General features: G+C 40.2%; 1 protein-coding gene across 1 annotated transcript in view; it reads left to right on the top strand.

The window, feature by feature from the left end:
* Prdm5 (PR/SET domain 5) overlaps window positions 1-22286 on the top strand; it is a 157530-nt gene extending 135244 nt beyond the window's left edge. Inside the window, exons 14-15 of the mRNA XM_005360627.3 lie at window positions 12284-12388; window positions 21881-22286. Of these exons, the coding sequence (XP_005360684.1) occupies window positions 12284-12388; window positions 21881-22045 (270 nt within the window). The 3' untranslated portion in view covers window positions 22046-22286. The remainder of the gene's footprint in view (window positions 1-12283; window positions 12389-21880) is intronic.
* The last annotated feature ends 477 nt before the right edge of the window (window positions 22287-22763 follow it).

The raw sequence follows: 22763 nt of genomic DNA, 5'->3' as shown, positions 1-22763 counted from the left end.
GAGAACTCAAGAACAATGGCAATGGGTTTTTGATCCTACTGCACGTGCTTGCTTTGGGGGAGCCTAGGCAGTTTGGGTGCTCAACTTACTGAACCTGGATGGAGGTGGGCGGTCCTTGGACTTCCCACAGGGCAGGGAACCCTGATTGCTCTTCAAGCTGATGAGGGAGAGGGACTTAATCGGGGGAGGGGGAGGGAAATGGGAGGCGGTGGCAGGGAGGAGGCAGAAATCCTCAATAAATAAATAAAAAAAATAAAAAAATAAAGGAAAAAAAAAAGAATGGTTCAAATCTGAGATGTCATTCCGTGGAGTTTTCTATGCCTTTTAGCTTGCTAAAAATAACTACATTGGCTTAATCCAGTCTTGTACCTAACACATTCTGAGTTAGACAACTTCTAATAGCTTGGAGAGTTCAAAAATACCCCTCTCTGTAAAATGTTCTCCCTTAAACAAAAAACCACGAGAAAATGCATTTCGCATGCCCAGGTCAGCAACTGTCACTTCACTTTACCTGCTTCTTCCTTTCCTATGCCCCACCTGGATCCATGTCAGCTGGAATGTGAGGTGTCATGCCCATGCCTTGGGGAAAGGACTAACTAAAAATAAAGTCTGAGTGCTGCTGTTGTAGATAACTAAGTTCCTGTTGTCATTAGAATTAGAGACTTTAACTGTTTGCACATGGGATGAAAGATTGAGGTATGGGAGGTGTTACATTAGCAGAGTCCTTTCTGTTCAGTATGTTATCCTGCCAAATGACAACTGCATGAAAATATAAGGGTGACGTGTACAGTCCCTAGAGAGTATCCAAGTGGGACAGAGTTTCAGCCCATCATTCCACACTTAGGGGAATATAGAGGTGTTTGGGCAGTGTCTTGCCTTATAATCATGACCTTTCTGTTTTGCTGAAAAATAAAGTTTCCTAGAATATAGGAGTTACAGGGTCAAATCCAGGCTAGTCCTGGGCAAATATGCCAAGTTGGTGATAATCCATTCTCGAAATACATTAATAAGTGCCCTTCATAAGGAGACAGAGAGACAACCAAAAGCAACTTGTACAAAAGTGCCAGACCTTAGTTTTCCACAAGCAAATTTAGGACCTGTTGATGAGGAATGAAGCACACACCAGCTGGATGAATTTTGCATAAGATCTCTAGGAGTGCTGAAAAGTTTTTACAAATCTACCCTTGTGAAATAACTGAGCTCCAATTTACAGAGAGAGAGAGAGACAAAGACAGAGACAGAAAGAGACAAAAGGAAAGAAAAAAAGGAAAAGAGGTGTTGGGTGAATAGAGTAAACAGTGATGTCACTAATTTTCTGAACTTAAATTGATCTTCTGTTGCCCTTTTTCTTTAAAAATGTTTATTATTCTCAGATGATATATAAAGCCATTCTCACTTATTACAGTAATCTTATGCTATATTTTTATTTTTAAGACTTTTTAGACTTTTTAAGAAAGCATTTTTATGACTTTTGAGTCAGTTTTGATCTTGTAAGAACTCTACTAGGTTAGTCCTGGAATCCCCACCTGGGCAAACAGACAGCCTAGGTTTTTCCAGCACTTTCTGAGGCTTGAAAGTATGCATTTCTATTACTAGTTCCCTGCTGTTTGTGCACGGTGTTGACTCTACGTGTAATTTACATTGATACTACTTCCTCTAACTTTTGCCCACTGCTTGATGGCTTCGTTTTACTGTTGACATGAACTTGGCTGTTATCAATACCCTGTTGCTCATGGATGGATTAGCCACATGTGCAATAGCACCTTTGTGCTGTGTGATTATTTTCAAAATGGAGTAATTGGAGAAGTATGTTATGTCTTTAGAATTAGAGATGCCTCTTCTAAGGATGAATCTACATAATTCCTTTCTCCTGCAGACCTCTGAATAAATGGTATGGGTTTATTGAGAAGTAAATTCTACTTGCCACCATCACATATGTCAGAGCTGTTATTTTTGGAAGCAGGCAAGATGAATTATTCAGTCCTCTGGGACCAGTTAGAAATGACTCTTAAATGTGAGTTTGTGCCTGTGATGAATTCTCACTTTCTGTCATTTGGGCACTTACGTAATGCTCCTCAGATTCTTGTATTTGGTTTTTGTTTATATTTGGATATGCTATCATTTTCTAAAGCCTAGGAATTGAGCCTAGGGCCTCACACTGATAGACAAACACTCTACCACTGTGTTCTTTCCCCAGCCTCCATATTTCAAATTGTGTGCCATAGAATCTATCAGTTGATAGGCAGGTAGACTTCAGCTCTATCTAGTCCACCTGCCTTGATATTTTTTCCTTGGTGAATCTGTTGTGCTTTTCTGGCGGGTGAGGACATTTTGTTTTGGTCTTCACCCTGTGCCTCACTCAGCACCCTCTGCAGTATTTTGCTTATGAGTCATATGAAAATAATGTGGTGAGTGAGAATCTCAGGTGAGGTATGTTGAGTAAGTTCATCCCAAACTGTAAGGTCCCTAAATATGAGACTTCCCAGAGCTGATGATTTGCTCAACAAGGCCACCAGGTGACACAGTTCTTCTGATGTCTTCTACCATATTAGCTGGTGTTCTGCATGTGATTCTTAATAGAACAGGCAGCGTCTCCTCATACGGGAACCTGAGTTACTTCTCATACTCCCATCTAAATTCATACCTGCAACAGCAGTAAAGAAGCCATCTTGACCTTTCTCAGCTATTCTCCAACATGTCTAACTAAAAGTGTCAGAAGTCCTTTAAAAATAACAAAGCCCTGGGCACACAACCACAGTAGGAAATCTTTCCCTGGGAGTAGGCTACAGGCATCAGCACTTTTGAAGCTCTTCTGTTGATTCCAATTTTTAAACAAGCATGGGCTGAAGCTTAGCCTGACCAGATGCCTCACCTGAGCTGGGGACCATCTTCCTCCTTCAGAGTAGCTAACCAGGTAAAGGTGATACTCAACAGAATGGAGCTCTGCTCGCAGGGCCAGAGAGAAAGGAAAGAGTTTTGTGAGCTGTAAGCAGCCATGAAGTACAATGGTCTTGGGTCTCAGAGTGGAACTTGTGATTCTGTCCTCTCTGCCTGACTCTGTGACCTTTGGCATAGCTTTACACTAACGTTTCTTCATCTGTAAAGTGAGCATAACCATATTCCAAGTATTGCTTAACAATTTAGTGGAGTGGAGCTTTTAAAGTAGTCCTATCCCTTTGCCAGCTAGTGTGAAACAGGCAGCCCAAAGGGAAAGTTACAGTGCAGTGTGAGAGGAGTAGAAGAACAGGAGGGGACCAACAGGCTTGTCTTCCACTGTTGCTGCTCAGTTAGCCTTCTAGGATGCCCTTACAGGAGCACAGATCAGATCGCATCTTCTCCCTCATGACTGCACTTGACAGCACCTTGGGAACTTCTAAAGCATCAGTGCCTAGCCATGTCCAGTTGAGTGAATGATGCTTTCTGAGAGAGGACTCCAGAGGGTAGTAGTTGTAAACTGACATTTCTTGTCCTGACCTCCCACTCCCAGATAGACTCAGAGGCATAATATTACTTATAAATGCTCAGTCAATATCTCAGGCTAATTAACAACTAGCCCTTACATTTTAAATTAACCTGCATTTCTTATTTACGCTCTGCAACATGGTGGTACTTTCATTAGCATGGCACATTCATCTCCTGATCCCTTTGCATCTGGCTAGCAAATCATCAGTCCGTCCTTCTCTTTCATCTCAGCCTTAGTTTGGTCACCATACCTGTACTTTTCTGCCTGCTACTGACCAATCAGCACTTTATTAAGCAGATTTGAGTGACAAATCGTCAGAGTGTACAAGAGGATTATTCTACATTTCCTCCTTTCTGTCTAATTAAAAAGAAAGGTTTTTAATTTAACATAGTAAGATTATATACAACAAAACACTCAGCAAGTAAGAATTACAGTTAAAATATCCAGTCTATGTGTATTTGGAAAAATTGGAGAAAATATTCTGTTATCTTTGTGAATCTAAAGTTTTGTGCTGTATGGAGGCCACTTGTTCATTTCCTGGCTTCCCAGACTCCTGAAATAACCACACAGAAACTATATTAATTAAATTACTGTTTGTCTGATTACTTAAATGTATTGCTAGCTTGTTCTTACATCTAGAATTAACCCATCTTCATTATTTTATATTTTACCACCTGCAAGGTTTCAGCATGTCTGTGTCTGGCAGCAGCTCCAAGGCTTCTCCCTGACTCCACCTCCTTTCTCCCAGCATTCAGTTTATTTTTCCCTGCCTAGCTCTATTCTACCATATCATGGGCTCAAGACAATTTCTTTATTAACCAATGGTATTCACAGCATACAGAGGAGAATCCCACATCAGTTTTCCACCTCATCTTTTATCATAACTAAAGAATCATAACTATAACTATCCAGTCTTCAAATCCATCAAAGACCCCAAAAGGGTAAAATGTTACCTAAGATAGGAACCTCAGCTGCCTGGACAGTCACCCGACATTCCTCTGTAATTTTGGAGTATCCAACTCTGGCCTGCTGGTCTAGAATATCTGACAGACTTTCCTGTAAAGCAGAGAAATCTAAGGGACTTCCTACCTTGTCCTGGCAAATTTCAGCAGACACCTTTTTACTTTTTATATCCTGTTGGTCCAATTTGGACAATAATTGAGGCAAGGGAAGTTTCTTTGTCCCCATGGTTAGTTTTTGCCAGTAAAAAAAACTCTATACTGAGTTCTTCAATGCCCATCATCTTCTCTGAAGCAGATTGGTGCTATCAGACCATGTCTCACTGTCATGAAAATCCTTAGGTTATTAAGCATATTAAATGCCATATTCTGTAGGTCTTTGAAGTGTTTGAAGACCATCTAACTAAATATATCTGTGTATGACCTAACATGACTATAAGTTTGAGTATTATAGATGACTCTTAACCTGTATTCTTTAATCATCTATTATGTTTTTAAATGAGATACATAGACATAATACCCTAGAGAAAAGTAGAAAATGTATCAATATAACTAAATTAATTTAAAATTTGTATCAATAGACCAAAATCCATACCAATCTAAAATGTAAAATTAATAGTTGGTTTTGGGATTAAAGTGGATACAATAATCTATCCTTTTATCCTATTTCTGCACCCCACTTTTTCCCTGACCATTACCAATAACAACTTGTAACCAACCCCCTTAAATGAAAATAAATATCCATAACCCATTTTTGGGGGGTGTGGGCATAGTTTTCTAGACTACTTCCTGTTGATTGGGGGTGTTGGTAATTTTGGGGGGACTCTGAGATAATTTAGGATTATGGTCAAGTCTTAGAGTATTCTGTAAGGCTGAATCATCTCATCCAGCATCCTTGAAGGAGTTCTGGACGCAAAACTCAGAGGAAACTGCAGCAGAGGCATTCTGAAACATTGGATCATCTGGGCCATCCATTTTTATTAGAGATTTTTCAGGGGCATTTCCTCAATCAAACCTGATTTTTCTTAACCCAGAATGAATTCAGAGTTCTTAATTTTCTGGAGAAATAAAAGCAGACCCTTTTTCCCAAAGTAACATCTTTTTATTGGAAATTTGAAGTCAAAATATTTTAAAAATATATAAGTTGGTTTAATCTAGCAGCTTTTATAGTGAAATATTTCTCAGCAGTTATCATTTTCCCGTATTAGTTATAAAAATTAAAGACAACACAATAATATACACAATTCAGATTCTGTGTATTTTCCATATTTATGTTGTATATTATAATTTTTATTACTTTATTCCTTTTTAAGGATTTTTTCTACCTATTTCTTTTTTCCCCCAAGCCTAGATATAGATAAATAGATATAGATATATTTTTAAAGCACTGTAAACTGTTTACAGGATTTTTCCCCCCTCTGAATCTGTGTTTACTGCATATCTCTATTTTTTTCTGACCCCATGAGTCTTTAAAATGCTGAGCTGACTAAGACCAAACCAGAAACTTTGTCTTCTGGCTCCATCACATTCCTTGGTTCCTTGAGAGGAAGTCTTATGGTGGAGGTATGTTTACTGCTAGCTTGGGAGCTATGTTCACTGCTCCAACTCTAGGAAGTTTCTGGATCCACACTGCCACCAAGTAGTATGCCACCCACTGCTCATGAACCCCATTCAAGTGTTAGGTAGCAGGGCTCCTTAAAAGAGCCTCCCATTTTTTTCCACTAATGCTGAGTTAAGGAAGCTGTCTCTTAAAGAAGCTATGCCTTTGCTTGCCACTAGAGAAAAAGCAGACCCTCTTTTCCAAAGTAACATATCTTTTTACTTAAACTTTGGAGTCAAGATATTTTTAAAATATATAGGTTGGTTTAATCTAACAGCTTTTATAATCAAATATTTCTCAGCAGTGGTTACCAAGAAGTTTAGTTTGACTCTGTTTATGTGTGTTTAAAATGTTTTTTAAAGCTTTATCAGGTCTTATGTGGAAATTCTAACCACACACTGAAGTACCAAATATACAAGGATGTTTCCTGTCCCAACCATCTGGTCCCAAATAACTGACTCAGAGGCTTATAAATGCTTGGTCAATAGCTCAGGCTTATTACTAAACAGCTCTTACATTGTAACTTAACCCATATTTTTTATTTACACTCTGCAACATAGCAGTACCTTTGTTAGCATGATATGTTCATCTCCTGCTCCAGCTACATCTAGCTGGTCGCTCTATCTCCACACTTTTTCCCATCATCCTTAGTTTGGTTGCCCTACCTATGCTTCCTGCCTGGCTACTTGTCAATCAGTGTTTTATTAAACCAATTCAAGTGACAAATCTTTACAGTGTACGAGAGGATTATTCCACAGCAAGTAGTTATTTAAAAGATTCCAAGGCAACTTGAATTATCAGGCATGGTGAAATACAGTGGTACACGATCAGGAAGGAGTGAGGTATGTGTTTTCTCTGCTGCAGCTTGTCTTGCTGCTCCAGCAACAAACTGAAATCATGCATGTAGCTCCAGCAAAGCACATTCAAGTAGTTTGCATGCTTCTTGCTTGTTTTATGCCTGATAAGCTCCTGTACCCCCTCTGTGCATGTAATCGGACTTTCTGGCTACCCACTTATTTTACAAATTATTGCATGAACCACAAGAAGAAATTAATCAGAAATGGATCAGGTGTCTCCTTACAACATTTTTATATGAAAGTTAGATTGTATTCACTGTGCTTATTTTTAGTTTCCTATATGTGGATTTTGCAATTCATTCTCCTGGCTTATATGTAATGTGTTTCCCATTAGCTACAATGCAGAAGCAATTATGGGTATGCTGTGTAGAAACCTGCTTTAAATATTCTCCTTGCTCTCAAAGGCTTCCCTGTGAGCTGTAATATTTAGGTGCTTTGTTTACTAGTCCAAGGGTGTGTTTTGTCATATGTTGAACGACCACACTGACTATAAAAAATAAGACGTGAGTAAAAACCCAGAGAAGCTGTAAACATCTGTGAGAGCTTGCTCGGCAGGGCTGCTTGTAGAGGAGGCTCAGCACACCCTGATTGTGTGCAGCCGGTGGTGTGTATGTTCTCACAAATGGGCCATTAAGAGGAGCTGTTAGATATATGACCAGCTACTCTGCAGGCTATAGATCTGCCCTGTTAGATGTAATAGAAACTAGAGGGACCGCACTCACAAACCCTCCTATAAATTGCAGCTCCGATTCTGTACAAATTTGATATTTTATGGAACCCAGTAGTAATCTTTTGTCCACACAGTCTCACTAAAGAAACCAGAGTTTGAGTCTGCCACATTGAGGGCACTGGTCAAGGCTGACCTGTGGTCAATGGTTGGGATTACTGCAGGTCATGGAGGAGCTGTGGTATGAAGTGCCATGGGAAACACACATACTTGCTTTGCACCAGATACCCAAAACATTGCTGCAGAAGGATTGGTCAAGGCTGCAGTCAAGGCTGGAAAGAGTCAACCCGGTTTCATGTGGCCTGCACATTGTAGGCTCCATATTTCAACGTTCAGGGCCAGGTTTTGGCAAACAACTGCCTACCAGGCTGAGATTGCATGGCTGTCGAGCCCAACATCAGATCATGGAATTATCTCTAAACAGCGAGTTTGACTTGATGTTTACAAGGTCCATTATCTTGATATATAGTAAATAGTAAATATAATTAGTTCCCCTCAATAGAGAAAGGCATGACCTTGGAAGAAGGAAGGTTGTGATGTTTCAAGTTTTAGAATAACATAAAAGCAGTATTTTAAGTCTTTTAACTTTTATACAGAAATTTTAGACTTATAGAAACAGAGAGAATCAAGTAATGAATTCCCCCTTCCCATGTGTTGTCAACCACATCAGACAAGTAGTTTTTCCTTATTTAATCTCCTAACCATATGAAATTTGAGTATATTCTAGCATAGGCATCATTTGTTTTCCTAGATAATGATAAAATTGAATTATAGGCATCCTATCAGCAAAGACAGTTTTATTGTAAGTCCACGCAGTTCCAAGTGTGCCTCAAAAGCAGTGGTGGCTCATTGTGACAGGCGAAGACAATCTGAGGAGTGTCACATCGCATTGCGATGATGTTCAGATGTATAACTTCTCCAGGTATTGAATTTTTATTATCTTTTCTAAATGACCACTCTTCAACAGACTGCAACAACTGTTGTCTTTCAGTATATAAAGCCCCAAAAGCATACTGTAGAACCTTTGTGCTTTGCCCTCCTTCAGGGACTTGAACCAATGTTTGGAGATTTGGTGGGGAACCATATCCTGCTGTCATCTAGTGGATACTGAGGACATCCCTTCTCCCAGGAATTACCTGGCCCTAAATTTCAATTGTTTCCAGATTAAGAAAGTTTGACCTAAACTAATGTGGTGGTTCAGGCTTCTCTGTGTGTTATCTTCAGAAGGATTGGTAGATGGGTCTTGTTATGGTCCCGAATAGAAAGAGTTAATCTGGTTATATGTTGTCTGCCCACTATAGGCCTCATATTTCATACTGCACATTAATATAGTGTTTTTCACATGAGATTAAAAGGTAAAATTTGCTCCATATCCTTTAAAAAATGTAATTCAGCACTTAAGTTAACAAAGTCTCACTTTCTTGTACACGATGATTTGTCTACAAGGTTAACCAACACCAGGGCTGCTGGGAAAAAAGGAGGGACTGAAAGTTTTCTGGGTATATAAACATTTCATGTTTAAGAAATCCGCATCAAGTCCGTGCTCTGGGAATTTTAAATCTATATTTGTGCATATGTTGGCATGCTTGAGCATTTGTGTTTCAGCACAGTAGTGGGAATGTGTTCTGGGGATGAAATTCAGGTTGTCAGACTTAATGGAAAGTATCTTTACCCACTGATCTATCTCACTGGCCTAGATAATTGCATGGCAATATTTGTGCCACTTAAAGAAAAACTTCTCATTTGTTTGATTATTTGATTGTATTTGTTTATTTGTTTTATTTTATGTTGCAAACAGCCTTATGCAGTCCAGACTGGTCTCCACCTTTCCTTTTAGCTGAGAATGACCTTGAACCTGATCCTCTGCTTCCACCTCCCACGTTCTGGAATTACAGCTGTGCACCACTGTAACCCAGGAAATTTTTAAGATGAGTTTTTAAGTTTAGAAATAAGAACTGGGGCCTAGGAGATGACTCCATCTATAAAGCACTTGATTTGCAAATGTAAGTGTCAGAGTTCTGGTTCCCTGCAGCCACATAAAAATTCAGGCAGTTTCAGTAGCTGGTTAATGATCTTAGCACTAGGGAGGAGGAAACCCCAAGATGACTCGCCTGAATCTGTGAGCTCCAGATCAACAGGGGGCCCCTCCTGAGTAAATAAAGTGGAGAAGAAAGAAAGAAGACACAGGCATCAATCTCTGACCACCACACATACACATATGCACCCACACCCATGAAAAGATACATACATGTTCATACATAATCACAGACAAGGAAAGCAATAAGACAGGATCGTCTAGGAAAATTCATCATTTTCCTAACCTTTAAACATGGAAAGCCATTAATATAAAATACTATAATCTGGAAAATGAAATTAATTTGAAATGGAAGATAACTTTTATGTCTTAACATGCGTGTGTGTGTGTGTGTGTGTGTGTGTGTGTGTGTGTGTGTGTGTGTGAGGTGGGGGACCTCAATACGTTTTTTTTCTCAAAGGAGGAGTTCCCAACAAATTCTATCAAAAAACACTGTTTGTCCACAGCTTTTCTAAATGATATTGAGAGCTGTTAGAAAATCTTTATGAGTTAAGTTGCTGTTTCTTTGTATAGAAGGGTGTCAATGACTCACAACTGGTGTTGTGTTGTCGATAGGCAAGGTGTCAGACACAGAGCTCCATACAGCCGCCTTCTGGATGAGCTATGCCAGATGTTGTTTGATTAGAGTAGACTAATTAGATGGTTGATTAATTCTGCCACTCGTGGATTAGTTTAGCTGATAAATAGATTGCCTCCAGTTAGCATTGGTTCCCAGGTCACAGTGACAAAGGTCAGGACATTTCTCAAATAGACTGGTTAATCATTCAGAAATAGTATAAATCAAGAACCTAATCATGATGTCTAGTTAAATCTAGCATATGAGTCAGAATGCGTGATTTATTTTATATATTTCTCCATGAGGACATTGAAACCAGTTCCCAAGATATGCTGTTGCACCCGATTGTGTGCTCATATTTAAGATCCCTGCATCAGACAACAGAAGAAGTGCCGTGAGATTGTGAGACAACGCGGTGGATGAGTTTCTTATCTCAGAGTGGCAGGATGGTCACAAACATGACAGTATTTTTGTTGTTCCAACAAATGTCTGAGATAATCAGCTTATAAGGAGAGAAGGTTAATTTTGGCTATCAGTGTTAGAGCTTTAGTCGTTTGACCTTGCTGCTTTTGAGCCTGTCACATGGAGCACATAATGAAGGCGGCTGCTCACCTTATGGAGGCTAGGAAACAGAAAGAAAGGAAGAAGAAAGCATCCAGGGAATACCCCCAGTCATCTAATTCCCTTCCACCTGCTACCTCTGCTCAAGAGTGGTGCCACCAATGGGACTCTTATGAGGACTAACCCAAATCATAGCACGTGGTATGAGAACATGCTTTTATATTCTAGCCACATGGGTCTATAAGTTGTTTCATTTGGGAAGGCAGGAGATTATTCAGCCTCATGTCTATTAGCTTGACAGAAGTCAAAGCATCTTATGCCTTCCTAAGCCTTCACTATCACATGGTTCCTTGTTGACAGTCTCTGTGTAACTGTCTTAACCACTGTGGTCCTCAGTGAACCTAAGGGGAAGAGATTAGAGAGTAAAATTATAATTCCCTTGTGCTCTTGGTTGTATTCATGAATTCTTGTTTCACAGGAAGGGGAGGGCTACGTATGCTAGGGAATGTTCCTGGAACAATGAAGACTACTCAGTTCTCAGAGGAAGGGGTGGGAACAGGAACGCATAGCTCCTGGCATCACAGACTGTGCCTGTAGCATCCAGTCTGGGCTCTTGTCTACCTTTGCTTGACTAGTGAAGACTGATGTGTTTGCAATGAAGCAGGTTAGGAGTAATGAGAAGTTAGTAAGAAATGGATGCAGGTTCTTTTTTCAGAAAGAATGTATGTGTCTCCCCATTGATTTACCTGGTTCTCTATAAGAACTTGTTACTGCCTGTCATTTAGGAGACTTGCTGGATCAGGAAATCTCCAGTATGTTCTCTTCCTGCTCTTTCTGCTGTTCTATAGATTGGAATCCTTTAGGTGAATAGGAAATGTGGGTACTTTTCTCCCTTTTGAGAAGCATACAGAAGAGCCTATAGCAGAAAAACAAGAAAAAAGTCACTTATAAATATTCTTAGTTTTAATAAAAAGAACTCTATACCAGGAAGAAAAATGTTTTGTAATCAAGATTAAAATACACCAATCAAAGGTACTTTCTAGCTTTTTAAATTAATCTTCCAACTTACATAGAAATTTTGATTTTGACATATTCAATCCAGAGATTATAGTAGTTTCATCATTTAGCTGAGAGATCCTCGGCTTTCTTAGGTGACAATACCCAAAATGCCATAGGAAAATGTTATGGTGCCTCTAAGCTAAAATAAATAATTAAAAATTGAATCACAGTGCCCAAGGTATTAGTGGGACAGACACTGTCCTGCCGTTGTTGCTCACTTTCAACTAAATTACAATGTCCAGGAATGATTATTAGTGTTTCTCATGAGGTCTGAAGCAGCTCAGCTCTTCCCTGCACATCTCGAGCACGGCGTCTTCCATCTTAAGACTCGCCTTTCCGTGGAGATTCAGCAGCCCATCCACTCATCCACTGACATTTTCGGTGCTCTCTTTTTCTGTTCCTGCAGGAGAAGCCATACCAGTGCTCAGAGTGCAGCAAGGCCTTCAGCCAGAAGCGGGGCCTGGACGAGCATAAGAGGACACACACAGGAGAAAAGCCTTTTCAGTGTGACGTGAGTTGCGATTCTTTTCTCTCCCCTGGTATTCTGCAGTACCAGGAGGACTGTCTGTACCTGATCATGTGTTTGTTTTGTGAGTTGATCTTTTAACCCTGGTCTGCACATTCAGTACAATCATATTTTATTCATTATGGTTTACTAGCAGCAAATAAACTGGGATTTTCATCAAGATATCTTCCAATGTTTCATTCCAAGGAGCTGTTGTTCTTCCAGGGTGTAAATATGGGATAGTTGGAGGCAAACTCAAGCATCTGCCCCAATCTTTGATGAGTTAGCGACAGTTGAACCAATACGGAGTATGATGAAAATATATTGTATGTGTCTGAAATTGTTCTTCAAAATCAGAATGTAAAAAATACATTTAGCTACTCAGATGTTAAATACAAGCTGAATTTTTAGAATATGTCTATAAATTTATTTCTGTTAAATAATGCTACTTAAGACATTTTCTATTTTGGATCACTGAATTGAACTGAAATAATTTGACATAACTGTTTCACATTAATTTTGAAAGGAGAGAGTGCTGCTGTTCTTAGTAAATTTAATAAGAACATTGATGGGGAAATGATTATTATCTACCAATGTTTATGTCATCTGATCAACCCAAGTGTTAGAGAAGGCTTGTTCTTGACAAATAAATATAAAAAAAAGAGCATCAGTGGAAGTTGGTATGAGAAGAAACACTGAAGTAGAAATGTGTGAAGCAGCGCTGTACAAATTCACTGTAAATGCTGAATTTACCCAAGAGTGTCATCCCACTGACATGTCGCAGTGGGGACCATATGGTGCAAGAAGTACCTGTGAACGGGAACTGACAAATGCAAGACCTTTCCCCATCCTGTGAGAGCTCGCTGGAGGCTAAAGCAGCAACGCGCGCTTACTCATAAAATACCTTCCTCTCCAGCACACTTCAGGAAAACCCACGTGTAGCAAGAGAAATGCACGCAGATAGAGTGTGGTCCAGAACTGTAGCTAGCTCAGTAACTTCAGTTAGTTAATTCTTTTATAGAGACAAAGCCTATGTATTCAGGCCTGAAACAGTCTGCTAGTGCCATAGGGACACTTCCTCTAAATTTCCATTCCTATCAGCAGCTGGAGCCTTCACCCTTTCTTATCACTTCAGATGTCCAGTGTGTTCCCCTGGGCACCTTTGACATGATATTTTGAAATCTTTTTAAAAAGTTGTAAGATTTCTTAACAGACTTTATGTGTCTGCATGCCTGTGTAGGCACATGTGCCCCATGGTATGGGTGTAGAGGTCAGAGGGCAACCTGAGGGACTCCATTCCCTCCTTCTGCCATGTGGGTCCTGTGTTGACAGAGTATTGTTCATTCCTGGCCGCCCAGACCTGAAATAATCACATAGAAATGATAGTAATTACAACACTGCTTGGCCAATCAGTCAGGCGTAATGCTAGCTAGCACTTATATCTTAAATTAACCCATTTTCATTATTTTATATTTTACCACAAAGCTTGTGGTTTGTTACCTCTTGCTTCTTGGGCAGCAACATGGCATCTGCCTCCTTTGACAGACACATGGGCATCTCTCTGACTCTGCCTTCTTTTCTCTATATGGTCTTGAAATTCCCGCCTTGCTCTATTCTCTGCTGATGTAGGCCCAAAGTAGCTTTTTTATTAACCAATGGTAATAAAACATATTTACAGTATACAAAAGAGAATCCCACATCAAGTCCTGTGCTAGCTAATCTTGCTTGTCATCCTGATTACAACTGGAATTAACTAAAATCAAAGTCCCTGAGGATACCTGTGAGGAATTTTTCTTCCTTAGACTATTTGAGGTAAGAGGACTCTCCTTAAATTTAGGTCACCCCTTTAGGTGACAATGCACATAAAAGGACATGGAAGAAGGAAACTTTGCTTTTTGCCTGCTTACCCCATTCTTCTTGTCCACCTGTCCTGCCACTGTACCAGAACCTACTTCTTCAGAATTACAGCGTAGACTGAAAAGTAGCAGCTCTCTAGGACTTCGAGGAAATCTAGCCCCAAATTGGGACTGCTGAGATTTGGCATTTCCACAGGAGACAGACCACATAGACATACACAGACTCACAGACACACACATGTAGGTGTGTATAACACACACACACACACACACACACACACACACACACACCATATACTGTTTCTTTTCTTTTTTCTTTTTTTCAGTCTTTTCAAGACAGAATTTCACATAGCTTTGGAGCCTGTCCTGGAACTAGCTCTTGTAGACCAGGATGGCCTTGAACTCACAGAGATCTGCTTGCCTCTGCCTCCTGAGTGCTGGGATTAAAGGTGTGTGTGTCACCACCGCCTGGCACACATACTGTTTCTTTAGAGAATCCTGACTAACAGAGTCCTGGGGGTGAAGCTTAGATCCTAAAGCTTTGCAACAAGTACTGCTGAGTCATCTTCCTGACTGTGAAGTGCTTGTTTAAGATAAATTAGCCATTTTAAAATATGTAATTTGGTGTCATTTAGTACATTATCCTTGTTGTGTAATCATATTTATCCAGCATCAAAGCATTTTTCTTTGCACCAAAATAGAAAATCAACCCCATTAAGGTTTCCCCCAGCTCCTCTAGTCCCCAACGATCATTAGTTTGCCTTTTTTTTTATATTTTTTTTTTTTTTAAATTTCCCCTCCTAGGACAGTGTGGCATGCATTTGCAGAACATCCCTTTCCATGGCTGATGATACCCTGTTCTCTTGACCTTCATCACGTGTGCTTACCCATCTGTCCATTGGTAGTCACCTGGTGTTTCTGCCTTTGCTGTTTTTACATATTGGCTGTGGCAGGCAGGCATTAATGAATTTGTTTGAGTACCTATTTTCATTTTGGGGTGCGTGTGTGGAATTTTTGGGCTGTGTAATAATTGAGTTTTTATTCTATTTTAATTGAAAATACTTTTTCATATAGCATATTCTGATCAAGATTTTCTCTCCCTCATCTCTACTAAGATCTTTCCTACCTTCCCACCCAATTTCATGCCTTCTCTCCCCCTCTCCCTCATCTCTACTTCTCCCTCTTGCAAACAAATAAGCCAATAAAAAACAAAAATATAAAACACACACATACACACAATCCACAAATTGGAAGACATAATATACAAACAAAAGACAAGTAAAATAAAAATGCCTCAAAAAGTATTAGTAGATAAAACATGCCACAAATGTCACCAAACTCCTTTTGAGTTGGCCCTCTACTGCTGGGCATGAGGCTGTCCTTGAGTGTGGTTTATATATCCTGTTAGTCATAGGAGCTGAACCATGTTATATTCCTGTCAGGGTTGTATACGGATTCATGTTTGTTTGTTTGTTTTTTTTCCCATCTTTGAGTACATTTTCCCCTGTTTTTGCCTTTTTTTCTGTTTTAGCCATCCTGCTAAGTGTGAAGTATCTCACTAGGTTTGGACTTTACCCTAAATTCTAATGAAGTTAAGTGTCTATGTGCTTGTTGGATATTTTTCTGTCTTGGGAAGAAGTATTTGCTCAAATGCTCATTTTAAAATTACCTGCTTAGGCTTTTTCTTGTTGAGTTGTAAAAATTCTATGTAAAGTCCTGGATAAAAACTTTGCATGACATGCAAATATTTTATTTCAAATAAATACTTCACTCTGGAAGTATTTTTTCTGCTTTTCTGATAATACTCTATGCATAGAAATTTTGATGTTAAGTTCATTTTATATTTTTCAGAATTTTGTCATATTTCATGTTATATATAAAATTTGTTGCCCAGACTAAGGTCCTTTTGTTTTTCCCTAAACATTTTGTCCTTCAGCTCTTATATTTAAGTCTTGGACCTATTTTGAGTTGATTTTTTTATATGGAGTCTGCTAGGGACCCATTCTTTCACCATCTTTCAGCTTTATATACAGTGTTAAATGTGAGGTATTTTTTATTAGTTCCTTGTGAAGTTTACATCATGCATCCTAATCCCACTCATCTCCCCGTCCCTCCATATCTACCCTCTGTCTTTAGAACTACCCTATCTAAAGAAAACAAAAGAACACCAAAAAAAAAAAAGTTACAGTGTATCACAGTGTGTCACATTCTATCCTCTTGCCCAAACATCTTTACTTGCAAATGTTAATTACCATAAGTCCCTGGTCTGTTTAGAGGTCTCTGGCTCTGCTACACTATCAATACTGGATTCTCCTTGGAGTTCCTCTCAGATATCCTGTTGTAGCTCGGTGTCATGAAGGTCCCGAAGCTTTGGTTCTGCAGGATTGGTGGCACTGCAGCAATTCATGGATGGGGTAGATACTGAGGTGGATCAACTCAGAGTCCTGCATCTGGGCCTGGGTGGTAGCTGAGTCATTAAGCTGCCCCTGCTCTCCTGCACCTCCACCACCAAGGTCAGCTCTCCTCCTCTTTGCGCAGGTGGGGGCAGAGCCACTTTCCTGCTATGGTGGCTGGAAAGGTAACACTGGCTGACTCTCTGGTGCTCATGCCTTTGAGGCCAGCTCTCCCTCACCCATGCCACCAGGGCCAGCTCTCCAGAACTGGCCCAGCCAAGGGCAGGGCAAGATCATCTGCTCTCATGCCCTGTGGGCCTGCTCTCCAGCATCCACACCACCAGGGTAAGCTCTACTATGCTGCCCAAGGAAGGCATGGGTCCCACTCTCTGGAATGCTGTAGCCAACTAGGGATGGGTCCAGCTCACCGACTCTCATGCCTTTAGGGCCAGCTCTCCCACACTGCCCAGGCGAGGAGCATGACCACTATCCCATGCTCATGTCCTGGGGCTGGCTTACTGGCCTGGTGGTGGGCAGCATCCACTAGGGTGTCTTCTGCCCCCTTACACTGAGTGCTGGGTGTCTTCTGCCCTGTTGACCTTAAATGTATGTTTCAATAAACACCCTTGGTTATACTGACAATTTTTTTAAAATTTATTTATTTATTAAGGATTTCTGCCTCCTCCCCGCCACGGCCTCCCATTTTCCTCCCCCTCCCCTGATCAAGTCCCTCTCCCTCATTAGCTTTAAGAGCAATCAGGGTTCCCTGACCTGTGGGAAGTCCAAGGACCGCCCACCTCCATCCAGGTTTAGTAAGGTGAGCATCCAAACTGCCTAGGCTCCCCCAAAGCCAGTACATGCAGTAGGATCAAAAACCCATTGCCATTGTTCTTGATTTCTCAGTAGTCCTCATTGTCCGCTATGTTCAGCAAGTCCGGTTTTATCCCATGCTTCTTCAGACCCAGGCCAGCTGGCCTTGGTGAATTCCCGATAGAACATCCCTGTTGTCTCAGTGTGTGGGTGTACCCCTCGCGGTCTGCACCTGCTCTCCTCCCCAGGATCTGCGCCTGCTCTCCTCCCCAGAATCTGTACCTGTGACCTCCTCCCCAGAATCTGTACCTGTGCTCTCCTTTCCAGGGTCTGTACCTGTGCTCTCCTCCCCAGGGTCTGCTCCTATGCCATCCTCCCCTACCTTCTGATGTACTCAACACCATCTCTCACTATGGTCACCAGTGTGCCTTCATAGCTGCTGTTTTATCTGCTTGAACTCCTTTTTCTTCAGGTATCTTTTTGTTTTGTTCTTTTTTCTTATTTGTTTGCTGGTTACTTATTTTTAAACTTACTGCTGTTTTATGACAAGATTACACTCTGTAGCCCATTTTGTTCCAGTATTGGCTACACGTGTAGGTCAGGATGGCCTCAAACTTGAAGCAACCATCTTGCCTCTGCCACCAAGTGCTGGGATCTTGGACTCCATCATGCCTGGCCATTGATGTATGCTAATGGCCTGTCCCAATGCTCCCTTCAGGTCCTGCTCAGATTACTTCCTCTTGTATCTCTATACATAGCCTTCATGTTCCTTGTACTTACCTAAATTAATATGTATTTCTTGAATTATTTATTACGTTATTTATTCACTTGTTTATATGTTCATTTTTTACTGAGGGTGTGCACATGTGAAGGCAAGAGGGAAACTTGTGGGACTGAGCTCTCTCCTTCTACCACCTGCATCCTAGGGATCAAATTCTGATTGTTAGGTTTGCTGGCCTATGTACTGGACCATCTTGCTGGCCCTTATTTAGTTTCTTTCTTATGCACGACAGCTTCTGTGAAAGGGGGAGTTTTTCTTTATTACTGGTTTCTTTGTTTGTAAGCCTGGAACTAATCCTCAGATATAAAGAAAACATGTTATAAGTATTTTTAAGAATGAAAACTTGAATGAATGAAGTACTGTCCTAATCCACGTCCCAATCATGTCTGGCTTATAAAGGAACATGGAATAGGCCTTCCTGACAGTAGCTTTTGATCTTCTGCTTGCTGACCAAATAGCATCTGTCTTAGTATCTGTTAGAAAGCTTCAGTGAATCCCTACCAGTTCCATGAGTTCCCACTTAGGATTATTCAGGTCTCTGGGCTTTATTCCCAACCTTCAACTCAAGCTTCCTTTTCAGTCTTCTCTCTGATGACTTCTGAACTGCTCTTTCTCAAGTCAACATTGTTTGCACACCCTCAGTTTCCTGCTTGTCTTCTTGTCCCCTGGCAGTCCCTGTGCTGTCCCGAGAGATAACCCTTCTCCATCCGCGCCTAGACTTTATGGCCCCACTGCTCAAAACTTGCCCCAGTCCCTTACAAACACTGAGTGTGCTCAATCTGTGCCTCTATTAGCACAGAACTAATGTTCCTACAAGTATTTATCCTAGGTTACTGACTGCCAGAGAAAGATAGTAAATCCTTTGTCATGTTATTATGACATCAACTGGTACATACATTCATTGTGTTGTAAGTATTTTAAGTGAAGTTTATATACAATTTCCATTCCCAGCTCTGGAAGAGCTTCCTTCTCAATAACTTGTTTCACTATATTCTAAAACAGAATCAGTCTGCCTCTTTCTTAGAGTAATAGTGAAAAATAAAGTTTCCCCATTTTTGGTATTTGAATTGGTACTAAGTCGGGACAGGGTTGAGAAGCCCCGGTGGAAGTGAAGAAAAGGAAAACTCTATGCTGTGCAGTGTTCATTCTCTCTTGCCAGCCTCTCCTGTGTGACTATAGATGACCTGGCATTGGGTGGTTGATTCTGAGCAGCACCGTAGTCCTTTAATCCCTATACGTAAGATAATGAATGCCAATCTTCTCACATCCAGGTAATCCTTTTCACAAGAGTGACATCAGCGGCTCTCCACTGCCATCGAAAGCTCTACCCAGGCTGTCAATGAACAGTCTCTCCTGGGTTGTCCCTGTCTCCTGTCCTGCGGGGATCCTCTGGACTTCTTTAGTTCTCAGCCACTAACGAAAGTTTCAGCATCTTGCTCGGCTTCCTTTACTTTCTCTCCAATTATCATTGCTGTCATTTCCCCACAGAGACTAAGGAAGGGGACTTGTATCCAGAGCACTTGAAGTTTGTATTTCTCCTTTCCCAAGAGTCAGCCCAAATATCTGGAAACCTTATTTATATTTTCTAAGTCACTTTTGTTTTTTTAAAATGGTGTGAGCCTGACAAATGGGAGAAACAGCTCATATATCTCAAGTTAAAGTGAGAATCTTCAGGTGATCCTGTGATTTGCCCAGGGGAAGTATGGACTGAGTGCAGACTACCTGGCTCCAGTTCTAGAAATCACTTTCTATTGTTGGGAATCTGGTTAATCTCAATTTCCCTCTGTGAAAATAAGGTTACATACTATCTACTCAGCAGTGCAGCTATGGATACTGAATAAGGCAATGTGCAAAAATCACTCACAGGACATTCTGGTCAATAGTGAAAGCCGTGCTTGGCACAAAATGGGCAGGCGAACAAGATGGCACCTGCTCTGTCTTTATAGAGGGCATAACATTAAATAAATAAACATTGATGAATACCTAATTGCCATTTATGATAAAGACTGAGAAGGGAAGGTACAATTCCAAACAGCTGTGAAAAAAAAATAGTTAAGAAAGAATTATTTACTTATGTATCCCCACATTTTCTCTGTGTGTGTTTATCTATTTAGCTTAAAAGATAAGGTGTCAGCTACTAAGATCAGAGCATTTCAGGAGAGCAAACAGCATGGTTGGGGGGCTACAGGGCAAGGAGTCCTAGGGAGAGGGAGCCTGGTAAGAGAGGAAGAGTGGAGCCCTGGGTGTCATGGGAAGGAACTGACTCAATGCAATTTCTGTGAGAAGACACTACAAGTGGTGTGAGCTCTTTACTTTTGCATGCGTTCAGAGAAGGGGCCAGAGAAATAGGACATGCAGATGAAGTAAAAGTTTCTCTTTGTAAGTGATCATCAATTTGAAGCTACACTTTCAAAACAATTTGGTGCTTATTTCACATCAAGGTACTTTCCATAAAAACATGCTTTTTTTATATTGCTCATAAAAGCTGCCCATATGTATTTATGTATAGATTTAGATAGATGTCTTTATCCCCTCTACCTTCCTTCTATCTACCATTATTTCACTTTTGTAAATTCAACTAGTATTTATGGATTAATGACCTGTACCTTTAAGTTCCCTATAATAGTAAGGAGATTTGCCCAGAAAAGTCCCAAAAATCAGTCATTAAGCTGGAGTAAATATTGGGAATGGCTGCTTTGAGGACACTTCGCAGAGAATCCCACCTGGCGGGCAAGCTCTCCACTTAGTCTCTTCTTTCCAATATTCCAATGATCCCGCTTGCTAGTGAAGACAAAAGAAGAACTTAGCCTAGCTTTTAGTGAGTGTTTACAATCTAACTCCAGTGGCATAATGCGCTTTTAAGGAGAGAGAGAGAGAGAGAGAGAGAGAGAGAGAGAGAGAGAGAGAGAGAGAGAGAGAGAGACTGTATGTGTGTGTGAAATTGAGTAAGATCAAACTTGGAATTTGACTTCTATCTGTGACTTAAGTTATTCTGCCTTGCTTACATGTTGCTGCTATGGTACTTGGGGGATGTTAAGCTGGGCTGCCGTGTAGTGGAGTTTATATGAAATAAACTTAGTTAGGCAATATACATGAAACAAGAAAGAAAGAAATGGAATACTGGGTAATAAATTTGAGTTGTAATACAGCATTGTTAACCAGTCACACCACAAGTGGATATAATGCTTAAAGCATTGTTACCTAATCACATCACAAGTGGTTATAACTCTTACAGCCTTGGTAGCCAGTCACATCTCAAGTGGGACTAAATTAAAAACATCACAGTAAAAAAAAATCTTGTGTATTTATGCCCTGTGGAGAGATGTCATCCAGGCTGCAAATCACAGCACGTGAGGAGTTGTTATGGATTGTAAATATACTCTGTTATGCTAAGAAAGGTATGTCCCTAGGAAGTTGTTTCTCTGACATGGTCCAGAACTGGGAGAGGAGAGGATGCTTGGGGTGGTGCAAGCCATGCAATTAAATGCAAGTGATGCTTGAAAACTGAAATTAACGTCTTTGTCTGGGTGTGAAATTCCGTTTATTCTGAGAGCGTAGTTTGTCCTTAGGCCCACTAGCACATACTTAATAAAATGAATTTTCATATATGACAGACTGATTTCTCATCATAAATATGGGGTGTCTGGTTCTTTTCTAGGTTTGTGACTTGGCTTTTAGCCTGAAGAAAATGCTCATCCGACACAAGATGACTCACAATCCGAACCGCCCAATGGCAGAGTGCCATTTTTGTCATAAGAAGTTTACAAGAAATGACTACCTCAAAGTGCACATGGACAATGTTCATGGTGTAGCAGACAGCTGATGGTAGCTGTCGAGGAACCAAACCATGTAGAAGAGGCTTCTAATATGAATCCCAGATTCTTATCACCTGATCAGCTTAACAGAAATAACCAAAAGCAGTGCATTGATCTCTCAGTGTTCATTTGCCTATCTTTGGAATTTATAGATGGACATGTAAACAAAAATCTTACTTTTACCCAAAAGAAATGCAAGTAAAAAATAATTCTTTGTAGCTTACAAAATGCTTTAAGTTATGTTTGTGTTCTAGCTGATTAAAAACTAAATACAATGTTATGGCTCTTGCCTTCTTTTATGGAATTTATTAACATATTCCCCCATTAGGCATTTGTGTTCTTATTTGTGTGTGGGAAGGTAATCACATGTAAATATCAGATATTGCAGTTGGTTCTTACCAATTCAGACAGAAATCAAGACATTCAAGTATTTAAATCAAGACAGTTTATCCTATTTAACAGCTGCATTTAACAATTATCATAATATAAATAGATAGATATAGATATGTTTGATAATTAAGGTCTATTTAAATATTGCTTACTTTAGAGAATCTCAGAACACACTGTTTGAATGTATCATTCAGATGCTTGTTCATGCTTTGGAAATTCTTTATATGGTCAGCACAAAAATAACTGATATATTGAATTTTTATGATCCTGATCATTCGGAGTTTTACTTTCCATCCTTAGGAATTAGCAATAATAAGCATACCCAGCCAGAAATAG

The sequence above is a fragment of the Microtus ochrogaster genome, linkage group LG3 (genome assembly GCF_000317375.1).
Source record: "Microtus ochrogaster isolate Prairie Vole_2 linkage group LG3, MicOch1.0, whole genome shotgun sequence".
NCBI classification, from domain to species: domain Eukaryota; kingdom Metazoa; phylum Chordata; class Mammalia; order Rodentia; family Cricetidae; genus Microtus; species Microtus ochrogaster.
This window is presented reverse-complemented; position numbering and strand designations above follow the sequence as displayed.